The 12,788-nt window shown below is 33.4% G+C and overlaps 1 protein-coding gene across 1 annotated transcript in view; it reads left to right on the top strand.

Annotated features, from left to right (window-relative positions):
- Positions 1-12,788, top strand: part of cdc42bpaa (CDC42 binding protein kinase alpha (DMPK-like) a) — a 157,389-nt gene that overhangs the window by 66,764 nt on the left and 77,837 nt on the right. The window contains exons 7-14 of the mRNA XM_056476987.1: positions 2,598-2,798; positions 3,365-3,613; positions 3,997-4,076; positions 6,261-6,421; positions 6,801-6,923; positions 9,074-9,207; positions 10,685-10,918; positions 12,160-12,270. Of these exons, the coding sequence (XP_056332962.1) occupies positions 2,598-2,798; positions 3,365-3,613; positions 3,997-4,076; positions 6,261-6,421; positions 6,801-6,923; positions 9,074-9,207; positions 10,685-10,918; positions 12,160-12,270 (1,293 nt within the window). The remainder of the gene's footprint in view (positions 1-2,597; positions 2,799-3,364; positions 3,614-3,996; positions 4,077-6,260; positions 6,422-6,800; positions 6,924-9,073; positions 9,208-10,684; positions 10,919-12,159; positions 12,271-12,788) is intronic.

Raw genomic sequence — 12,788 nt, 5'->3', positions numbered from 1 at the left:
TGTGTGCCTAACTCTCTTCACATGTCCGTGTGTTTTCAAGTGTGTGTCACTGCCAGAGAGAGCAGCTAATTTACTGCCTCACTTCCACAAATTCTTCCAGCTGCACACATCTGCCACAGGCTGCATTACAGACGGTTTCCGGCCCACTCTGCCGCATTGAACCTGGGCCAGGAAGCTGCAATCATCCCCCCGGTTCATTAGTGGTCTCTAGTGATATCTCTCTCTCTCTCTCTCTCTCTCTCTCTCTCTCTTTTTCTCTCTGTGCCTTCTTTTTTGTTTTTCTGAATCCTCTGATCGTTGTCATGTTCTTCTAGGCCACGCCCTCCCTGCTGGCTGCAACCAATGTGATGGCTTGAGCTCATTTGCATTTTATGATGATGAGTGTAATACCAAAAAAAAGATGCATTTTCAGGGATTTCTTTGTTTTGCAAGCTCGCTTGCTGACAGGATGTGATCTGATCTGATCAGCTCAGACACTGAATCCCTCTCTGTTTCTGTTCTCAACATGCCTGGTCCTGAATTCTCCTGCAGTCATAATTAGAAATGTTACACAGTAATATGATGAATCTCATGACAACTATCTGGAAGATATTAGACTATATTTAATGATAAAATGAAAATAGTTATTTTATAAGACATCTTAATACCTACAAATGTATCAAATTCACTACATTTGCACTGGTTTATAATTTCCTTGTGGAAAATGTGATAAATTTATTCATACAACAGTTCTGTCTGGTTCTCGAATCTGATTGGCTGATAGCTGTGTGATATTCTGCAATAACAGCACTCGTACAGCCTCTTTACCCTTGTGTATTACTCCACTCACATAGAGTTATAAGCAGATCTAAACTAACTCACTACAGTTTGACCAATATTGCAGCTGTTGGACAACATAATGTACTTTTGAGGCTTTTTTTTAGGTGAGAATGTAGTTGTTTAGATTGCAACTGTGCAGTTTATTTTTAAGGATACTGCCTATTTCATAATATTTATAAAAAATTGACGGTTGACTGCCAGATGGGGACAGAGACCGCATAATAAGTCTTTAGGAGAGAAAAATGCTGCATTTTCTTTTCGTGTTTCAAACTACAGCATATTATATCATTATTGAACAGGTAAGTGACATTCTAAGTCGATCTGTTTCTTTTGCATTTTGTAGTGCTGCATTTATATCACAGTAATCAAAATCAGAATCAGTTTTATTGCCAAGTGTGCTTCACACACACAAGGAATTTGTTTTGGCTACAGAAGCTTCCAGTGTACATAAAGTGACAAGTGACAACACAAAATAAATATGAAAAAAAAAAAGATAAACATTAAACAGATGCGGTAATCTGGTAGTGTTTGCGTTGCTTTGGCTTTTTCGGGGTTAATTATTGTGATCTCCCGATTGCAACAGAGAAATACTGGGAAATCTCTGTAGACTGATGGCATTTCATGTCGTTCAGCCTTCTAATCTTAAAATGTGAGCAAAATCACCTGTTTTATCATCACTTCAGAGTCAGACATTACGCTAGAGAATCATTCAAATACTAGCTCTAAAGTGACGTTGGGGAATTAGCAAGGGTTTCTGCTGTTCTGAGGTCAGCTGCAGATGTCAAACGGTGGATGAAAGTAGTTCCTCATACAAAAGGATTTTTCACACCCTATGTGTTTGATTTTCTTTTTATACACACAATTATGTCGTCAAACTTGTAAAAATGCAATATCACACTCGTAGCTGTGGGATATCGCTGTATATCGTCCCACCAGTGTCGATATACAGACAAATCGCACTGCTACTCATGTGATATTGCTCATTTAAAGATTAAAAAAATATAAGTGAAAAAAGAAATAATAGATTCTAATGAAAATTAGAATTAAAATCTTTATATTCTCTTATTTAAGACGTATCTATGTGAAATATAAAAATATAGATATTTTGGTTTTCAACTGAATTAATTTATTTTTTATAGAATATAAAAGCCTTCATCAAGCATTTGGTTAAAGCTGATATTATATCTGAAATTGGCATGAGGGGTGCATTTGATCATAATTTAAAAACTTTTGATCTGAAAAGTAAAAAATATATATACATGAAAAATGACTAAAAAGTGCATCATGGGAACCACTTGCGTTGGCTTAAAACTTGGCCCAAAAGTGTCATTCAAGCACTGAAAAATGAACTGATGTGCTCACCCTCATTTGGTTCCAAACCATAATGAGATTCTATCTACTGTTGAACAAAAAAGGATATAATGGTATGTTATGGATATAAAGCTGAAAAACAGTAACCATTGACTTCCATAGGAAAACAAATACCAGTGAAGTCATTGCTTACATGTTTTCAGCTTTCTTCCGAATATTTTATTTTGTGTTCAACAGAAGAAAGAAACACTTAAAGGATTGCAACCACATGAGGGAGAGTAGTTTGTACATTTTCATTTTTGGGTGAACGAACCCTTTAATTAAGAACATATGCCCTTTCTTCTGAAAATGTAAGTTGAACCAATCCAGTTATCGTTCACTATGCAGAGTCTAACATGCATTACATGTAGCCTTTCCTCCTCTGAATTCTTCCAGCTTGTCCTCCAACTGATTTTCTGTGGTCACAGGTGCAGTCGTCTGTTGCTGTGGGCACTCCAGACTACATCTCTCCTGAGATCCTGCAGGCCATGGAGGATGGGAAAGGGAAATATGGCCCTGAATGTGACTGGTGGTCACTGGGTGTTTGCATGTACGAAATGCTGTATGGGGAAACTCCTTTCTATGCAGAGTCCCTGGTGGAAACCTATGGCAAGATTATGAACCACAAGGTATATATATCAGTTTTATTTATTTATTTATTTATTTATTTTACATCAAGATCTGCGTCAAGATCAAGCACCCATATTCATCTGTATTACATTACATTACGTTTGTTACATTGACTTTAATTACATTACTTATTAATTAATTCATATTCCAAAGTGACTTAAAAATGAATTACACCAAAAAAAAAGCATATTTAATTTTTTATTTAATTTTTATTAAATTAATAAATTAATTAAATTTTAATAATTTAATTTATTAATTTAATTTCTTTTAAATTTCATTTAATTTTAATTTTAATTAAATTTTTTATTAAATTTTAATTAATTTAATTTTATTTCATCTTAATTTATTTTAATTTTATTTAATTTTTATATTTTATGTGGTTTGTTTGTATAGACTGGTTTTGTGGTCTAGGGTCACATTATATTATATTATATTATATTATATTATATTATATTATATTATATTATATTATATTATATTATATTATATTATATTACAGGAAAAGAATCACATAGTGTCATGAAAACCTTTCAATGTTGTGTGTTTGTGCTCTGTGTTCCCACAGGAACGGTTCCAGTTTCCTGCTCAAATGACTGACGTGTCTGAAAATGCCAAAGATCTGATCCGCAGACTCATCTGCTGCAGAGAGCACAGGCTGGGGCAGAACGGCATCGAGGACTTCAAACAACACCCCTTCTTCTCTGGCATTGACTGGCAGAACATCCGCAACTGTGACGCCCCCTACATCCCTGAAGTCAGCAGCCCGTCTGACACATCAAACTTTGACGTGGATGACGACTGCCTCAAGAATACGGTAAAAATATAGCGTTTTTGTTTTCAGTGAAATGTAATGAATCAGATATTTCTGTCCTCATTTAGTCATACATTATTCAAACTCATTCTCAGTCATGTTTGACTTTCTTTCTTCTGTTAAACAAAAATTAAAGAAAATGGAAAAAACATCCATTGACTTCCATCGTATTTTGTTATCTGCTGTGGATGTCAGTCGCTGCTATTTTCCAGCATTCTTCAAAATATCTTGTTTTGTGTTCAACAGAAGAAAGAAAGTATAAATGTTTACAACCCCTTGAGTGTGAATAAATAATGAGGACATTTTTATTTTTGAGTAAACTGTCCTTTAAACCCCCAGTTAATTTTACTGAGATGCAGATGCTGATGATCTGTGCTCTGTTTTAGGAGACGATGCCACCTCCTTCCCACACCGCTTTCTCAGGACACCATCTCCCATTTGTCGGATTCACCTACACCAGCAACTGGTAAGACATCAATGAAAAACCCACCTGATATGATCATGCAGGTACAAATCAAGGCTGTATGTTGTTCAATCTAATTCACTTTCAGTTTAAAATGCCCCAATTATGAATTTTAATAGTTGTTTTGTTTTGTAGAAGGTTTCTACCATTGGCTTCTACCATTGGTTTACATTAAAGAAAAAAGTTTCAATTTTATATAGTATACATTAGGGATAGACAATATGACCTAAAATCAAAACCTTAATTAATTAAACACTTTACCTCAATTTCGATTATTAAACGATTAGTTTGTCCAATCTAATTATTTACCCAATATTTTATCCTCTCATATTTCATGGTTGTCATTTGTACTGTAAATATACTAATATATATAAACTATTAAACATATTTTTCTAATGAAATGGCACATTTCTATTCTTTATGAAATTAAGGCCCAATCCCAGTTCTATTTTTGTACCCCTACCCTTTCCCCTTAGCCCTTGAAACAGAGTGTGAAGGGGAAGGGCTTCAAAATTTACCCTTAAGAATTGGGACAGCACTACAGCACCTGCACACGTCATCATGTCATCGATCTATTGCTTCATATGAGATTGACGATGACGACTGCTGTAGTTATTGAAATTGCATTTTTTTTTTTTGTATTTCTCTTCAGGAAATCACTGAAGGCATATGTCATGCTATCATACTGATATAATGAGGCTATAAGATCGTAACTATACTGCGCATTTACACAGTGGCCATATTCATCAATGTAAACACACCAAAAACAACATTAACATTATAGCAGACACTGTAAACAAAGATCAATCACAGCCACTAGACTTTTCTGACAGGGTATTCCAGTGTCATCGAGTGTCAAAATGTTGTGGGACTGCTATACAGGAGTTATTGTTATAGATTATAGATAGCAAAATGTGGCGTTTTTTATTTTAGTGTTTTTTTTTTTAAATGACATAAAACACGAACGCGCTTATGAATGCATCAGAGCATGTGCTAATTTGTTGTAAAAATTCATAATAATGACAAAAATATTAATTTGTGCATTTCCTGACTTCCGTGTGCAGCCATGCTGCTGTTGCAGATGGTGTATTCTGGGAAATTTTCATACCCCTTGGTTTTGAGTGTGGTCCTGAAAAATCTCCATTTCAAGGGCAATCTAGCCCTTCCCTTAAGGGGTAGAATAAGGATTGGGCCCAAAATAATCTAAGGAAACAAATTATTTCTGGTTATTTGATGAATACTTCACTGAAATCAAAGCACAAATTCATCTTGAAAAAAAGTCTTATTTCAGATTTAAAGTAAAAGACAACTTTCATACATTTTCTTTTTTATATTTCTTTGTCAAAAGTAGGAAATAGCCAGCATTTCTTGCATGCAAAACTAAAGTTTTAACAAAACTTTTTTGGTCAGTTTGTTGTTTAAATGAACAATGCACTCACCACGATGTCAGGGAAACTCCCAAGCCCTCAGTTGGTCCACATGCGGTAATACGTTTTTAAAGGAGAAATTTTAACAGGATTAAAGTAGCAAATAAACTGACATGGGGAAATTGCGTCATTTATAGGTCCTGAATTTCGATTTATTTTCGATTAATCGTCTAGCCCTAATGTGCATTAAAGCAATAGCTTAATTCTCACAGTGTCTGAGACTGTTTGCTCAAGAATTTGGTCTTTTTAAAAACACCACTTTATTAGAGCCCATGTTGCTCTGCTTGGTCAAACGGTCCAGTCTGTTGTGATTGGTCTACTGATGACCACACATGACAAAATAGTGAACACCCTTTATCATATCTAAATTTCAGCTCCATAAGCTTCTACAGCAGTTGTATACATGAATTCAACATTAATGAATTCTTAAGTTTACCCAAAACTGAAAGACCTGTTATCATTTACTCAATCTTTACTTGTTTCAAATCGGACTTTTATTCTGTTGAACACAAAAGAAAATATTTTGAAGAATGCTCAAACCTGTAACCATTGACTTCCATGTTATTTGCTTTTTCTACGATTAAAGTCAATGATTAAAAATAAAATATCATCTTTTGTGTTTAACGGAAACTCTTAAATGTTTGAAACAAATCAAACGTGAGCAAATGAAATGTCAATTTTTTTTGGTACTGTCTGTTTAAAACTGATCACATCTTATCTTGTACTGGTCTCTACATCTCTATCTTCTTTTCTCCTCCAGTACGCTGTCTGATCGAGGTTGCCTGCGTGAGTCTGCGGCTCCAGCACAGATGGATGTTTGTGTTCAGCGCGGCCTGGAGGACAGTCTGGCTACTGAGGCGTACGAGAGGAGGATACGCCGTCTGGAGCAGGAGAAACTGGAGCTCAGTCGCAAACTACAAGGTCTCCACCATTCTCCTTTATATGACTGGGCGATAGGACAAAGATTTTTAGATCGCAATATAAGTTGCTGATTCGAGTCCCGGTTGGGCCAATGTAAACTTTGGCCTTTCTCTCCTTGCTGTTATTTTCGTTTCTCCCTTTAGTTTAATATTGCGCTCATCCAAATGATGAAAAAGTATTAGCCTAAACATTGTCTTTTGCGACACCATGAAAGAAAAGATAGAGCATAATATGAAACGACAGATTTTTTTTTCATTTTGTCAATGTGATATATAGTCACATTGTACAGCCCTACTCCTTAAGGTCATTTTTTATATCAAGTAATCTCACAAAGATGTTGATCTACCGACTGACAGTTGCAGTGGCTTCTGGTCCACAGAGTCCACAAAAGCGGTACAGGCTCTGCAGTATTCCAGCTCAGACGGGCCTGTTTCCTCAAGCAGAGAGTTTGAGATCCGTGGACTGAAGGAGGAGATAGAAATGCTAAGAAAACAGATTGCAGGTAATCTCAGAGTTTTGTTAGTATCAGATGACCAGATTGAAACAAAATGTGTGTTTGTTTTATCCTTGATGTTTATAATTGTCAAATGTTACCGATACAGTCGAAGTCAAAATTATTATTCCTTCTCTGACATTTTTATTAAATAGCAAGTGCTATTTGATGTACAGAAAATTGTTTCAACACATTTTTAATCATAATAGTTAAATAACAAATTTTTGTCTTTGCCATGATGACAGTACATGATATTTGTTTTTATTTTGTAACATACTAGTATTCAGCTTAAAGTGCAATTTAAAGGCAAATTAGGTTAACCAGGCTTGTAAGGTTAATTAGACAAGTCATTGGAGAGTTTGTTCTGTAGCCAATCAAAAATTATATATATATATATATATATATATATATATATATATTATTTTTTTATTTTATTTATTTATTTATTTTTTATTTATTTATTTATTTTTTCTTAAAGCACTAATAATATTGACCATAATTTAATAACTTATATTCCAGGTAAATAAAAAAAAATCTTACTCTGGAAGAAAAATATATTGGGTTCTAGTTTAATGATCTAAGCGCAAAGTCTAAAGTGCATGGTGCAAAAGCATTAAGGGCGTGTCCGAATCCACTTTTTTTATTTTTAAGGATGGAAAAATATGGCGCATGGTCTAACAGGGTTGTGCTTATTCTCTTAATGAGTTATGGGTGTGTTTTGAGCATAAAGTGCATTAAACCAATCAGAGTCTCATCTCATATTCCCTTTATGAGTCAGTTGCGTTGGTTTTTTGCTATTTACACAACGGACTTTGTAAATGCAAAAACTGAAAGCTTCACTAGCGAGAAAAAACAGTTAAACAAAGCATCTGCAGCACGAGGATAAAGAACGAGCCTCTTCCATTCTGCCTCTTTACTTTCATGGAGTAATGAAATGGTGTTGTACGCACTCCATTGAAGACATCCATTAGCCTACATATTTAATTTTGTTTGTTAAGCGCAAAGATTTGCTTCAAAACTGTTTCTAAAATTAGTTCTAATTTCCAGCAAATTAATAAATGAACAATAATAACAAAGTGTGGTTATATCCAAATACACATCTTATTCTTATGCCCCATATAGTGAGGCAGACATCTCCAACACCCGACACGTGGACAAATCTAAACTTTTTATTAAAGCAAATATAAATATATGCATATAATAAACACTACTACTAATAACAATAGCATTATACAAATGCAAATTGTGGGCAACACAATGGCGCAGTGGACATTGTTGGTAGTTGGCATTTCTGTGTGGAGTTTGCATGTTTCCCTCGCAAGTCCAAAGACATGTGGCATAGGGGAATTGGGTAAGCTAAATTGACCGTAGTGTATGTGTGTGAATGAGTGTGTATGGGTGTTTCCCAGTGAAGGGCATCCGCTGCGTAAAACAAATGCTGGATAAGTTTGCGGTTCAATCCGCTGTGGCGACCCCAGATTAATAAAGGGACTAAGCCGAAAAGAGAAATGCAAATTGTCATGAATAAATTGATAAAAGCCTCCCAGAGGTGAAGAAGGCATGGAGACAGTGGTTTTTATATCTATAATAAATAATAAATAATTTTAAAATAATTGTATGAAAAAGAAATGTAATTTTAATCCTTTAATATTTTTCATATGTAAAGATATTTGCTGTACATCCTGTGTGTATTAAGCAATGTATAAGTGTTTGGACCTGCATAGGCGCATAACTAACCGCTCTGTGCTGGACTTTAGACAAGCTTTTAGATGGTCAATGGCACCGTCTATTTCAGTTCCTTAAAATAGCAACGTGCCAACAGTGCGCCTTAAGACACCTCCTTAACAGACCAGCCTACCCATGACTCCACAAAGTGGCGAAAATGATTTGCTATTTAAACAACGTGTCGAAAAACGTGAGAATTTGTTGCACTGGTCTGAAAATAGCAACCAATTGTGCCGTGCACGTCTTGCGCCTTATTGCGCTAGGTGTATGAAAGGGGTGTATAATACTGTGAAACCTGCATTGCTCTGTTAAACATCACTTCATTTAAAAATAATTAAAAATTTCCCAGAAGGGTTAATAATTTCAACTGTACATACACATTATTTAACACTCACACAGTTGTTTGCATCTGCTCTTGTTTTTGTTTCTCTCAGATACAGGACAGGTGGAGCAGCAGCTGGAACAAGCCAGTTCTGCACGCAGGGATATGGAGGACTCCTCCAAACAGATGCGGTCTCTGGAGAAACAGCTCAAGAGCATGAAGCAGGAGAGAGATGACCTGCAGAAGGTAGTCATTTAATTGCAGCTTCACATACTGCTCAAGAGATAAGTGCATGTATGGGTTTATTTGAAAGTGCTGCATTATATCTGTTGAGAGGTATAATGGTGTATTTTATGCATACTGTATGTCACAGCTCAATTTGCATTGGTTAGAATGATTTGGCTGATGCATAAAATTCACCTGAAACATGCAAAATTTGTCAAATTTTGACTGTAATTTATAGAAAGTTGATTTATTTAAAAAAAAATGAAATAATAAATGTAACATTTTGAAATTAAATAATAAAAAGTAAAACTATGCATTAAAATAATAAGTAACTACTAATTAACTTCACATTTGTAAATCCACACAAACAGTAGCAAATATTTTAATGAATATATTTATATTAATTATTAGTTGTATATTATATATAAGTTGTAATTCATAATTTTCAGTTTTCATTATTTTAAATGTAATTATTTAATGCCTTATTTCATTAATTATAATAATTGTTTTAGTATTTTATATTTCATAACTGAAATGTAATTATGTAAACTTTTTATTAAGTTTAAATCCAAATGATGAATTAAAATAAAAACTTTTATTAGTTTAATTCATTATAAATTATAATAAACTGAAATACATTTTAAACTAACATGTTGTTTAAATTATTAGAAGTAATACAGTTTTATTCATTTGTCTCAACTTTGAAATAATGAAATAAGATAATGTATTAAAATGAATACAAATCAAATTTGATAATTATACAAAATTGGTAACGATTTATTTGGATTAATGTAATTTTAATCATGCAATGCTTTATTTGTATTATTTAATTATGCATTTTTTAGATTTATTTTAATAATTAAAATTATTTAATTGTAATTATTTAAGCTGTTTTAATAATTGTTAAATTATTATAAATGTAAAGGAAGTAAATGAGGTGAAATTTAAATGGTATTGGTAATTAATTAAAATAAAACAAAAATTTTAAATCAACATATTTGTATTAATTATTGTAAATAAAACGGTTTTATCTATTTGTCTCAACTTTGAAATAATGAAGTAAAATAATTTATTAATATTATTTATTTAAATAAATAATTATTTAAAAAACTTTTAAAATAATAAGTATACGTAAACGGTAACATAATTTATTTAATTGAATATATTTAAATTAATTACTTTAATTATGCAATGCTTTATATTTTTGTTATTTTATTATACATTTTTAATTATTTTATATTTAATAATTGAAATGTATTTATAAAAAATTTTTAATTTTTAAATTATAATATTTTTTTAATAATAATTACATTAATATAAATATAAACAAAGAAAATGAAGAGCAATTTAAACAGTATTAATTGTAATTAATAATAAAATAATTTTTAAATCAACATATTGGTATTAATTATTAGAAATAATACAGTTTTATTAATTTTATTCTTCAGTTTTTTTAATCATTTGTTTCAACTTTTGTATCATGTTTTGTTTTCATCAGCGTCTGCAGGAGTCCTCAGAGAAGCAGAAAGCTCAAGGGAAGGAGCTGAAGGAGGCTGACAGTCAGAGGAAAATGGCCATGCAGGAGGTGAGCGAGAAAGTGGCGGAGCTGAGGTCATTGAAACAGCGTCTGACCCGACAGATGCTGGACAAAGAGGAGGAGCTGGATTCACTCAATCAGAAGGTGGAGGCGCTTCGGCTGGATGTGCGCAAAGCTGAGAGAGCCAAGAAAGAGGTTTGTGTGAAGTAGGGATATTCCGATACCCAGCGGTGTAAACTAACAAATTACAATACTCGAACTACTGTAATTGAGTAGTTTTTTCTCAGAAATTGTACTTTACTAGGTACTTTTAAAAATGTTTGCTTTTACTTTCACTTGGGTATATATTTTAGTGCTGTTTCTGTACTTTTACTCCATTATTTTCCTTCAAACTGCAGTCACTACTTTAATTTTTACTTATATTGTTTTATATTTGATTGTCTAAGAATAATCAGTCCTTTGATTCCCGTCCAATCAAATTGCACATGCATCATACGTAACAACCTCTAGACACAGGCGCTCTATAAATCAGAAAACTATCTGGGGTAGCGTCAGAAAACATGTACAGTGTGGAAGCATTAACCCTGGTCAGGAAGATGCAGAATCTTCATTACACACAATGACCGAGAGATGAAGGTGATGATGAAGATTAAAATGTTTGGACTGAAGATGAGAACTGAAATCACCAAATGGTCTTAACCAATCACTAAATTCCCTACAGCATGTAAAAGCCTCAGCATTTCACATTGTTATACTCACTACTCAATAAGTACCTTCCAAAGAGCCATTTTTACTCATACTTTGAGTAATGTTTAGAACAGATACTTTTACTTTGCACTACATTTTTGGGCAAGTAATGGAACTTGAGTAGGATTTTTCAGTACTCATTCCATCACTGCCGATACCCTTTTTCCCTTCCTGATACCAAGTACTGAACCGATACCTGAGTGTGTATAAGTAGAAACAGTTTGTAGACTGCTAGCCCTGTATAAACCGACAGAATTAATTTATGGTGTGCTTCAGACTTGCCCATAAAAGATGAACAAATACAGATGAAGTCAAAATTATTCGCCCTCCTGTTATTTATTTATTTATTTATTTATTTATTTATTTATTCTTTCTGTTGTTCAATGACTTGCCCAATTCTCTAACTTGCTTAATCACCTAGTTAAGCCTTTACATTCCCATTTAAACTGCATACTAGTATCTTGAAAAAACTTTAGTGAAATATTATGTGCTGTCATCAAGGTGAAGATAAAAGAAATCATTTATTAGAAATGAGTTATTAAAACTATTATATTTAGAAATGTGTTAAAAAGAAAATCTTCTTTACGTTAAACAGAAATTGGGGGAAAATTAACAAGGGCGCTAGTAATTCTGGAGGACTAATAATTCTGACTTCAACTTTACATTAAACGCGTCTAAACTGTGTGTAGATGGAGGTCCAGGCTGAAGAGATGTCTGCTGAGGCTCAGAAAGAGAAGAAGTTGAGGGAGCGCAGCGAGCAGTTTAGCAGACAGCTGGAAGAGGAGCTGGACGGCGTCAAGGTTTGTGCACATAAACACTTCTTTGCTCAAAATAAAGAGCAAAACTTGCCTTGCAGTGATTTTGCCACTGTAAAGGAGGTTTTAGGTTCAGTTAAACCCCTCCACATTTTTGCGAAATAGTTTCACAACTCCTCTAGAGTAAACAGTTAAGTTTTACCATTATTGAGTCTATTCAGTCGATCTCTGGGTATGCCGGGAGCACTTTTAGCTTAGCATAGATCATTGAATCGGATTAGATCGTTAGCGTCTCACTCAAACATTAAAAAAAAAGAGATTTAATAATTTTCCTGTTTAAAGCTTGATACTTTAGTATTTACATCGTGTACTAAAACCGACAGAAAATTAAAAGTTGCTAATTTTCTAAGTCGAGATGACTAGGAACTATACTCTCATTCTGACGTAATAATCAAGCAACATTTTATTTTATTCTTTGAGATGTTATTGATCTGCTATAATCACTGGTACTGTAAGATACAGGCTCATTAATCCTAAATATTATTTTAATAATGTTTCTGTTT

The sequence above is a fragment of the Danio aesculapii genome, chromosome 17 (genome assembly GCF_903798145.1).
Source record: "Danio aesculapii chromosome 17, fDanAes4.1, whole genome shotgun sequence".
In the NCBI taxonomy this organism is placed as follows: Eukaryota; Metazoa; Chordata; class Actinopteri; order Cypriniformes; family Danionidae; genus Danio; species Danio aesculapii.
This window is presented reverse-complemented; position numbering and strand designations above follow the sequence as displayed.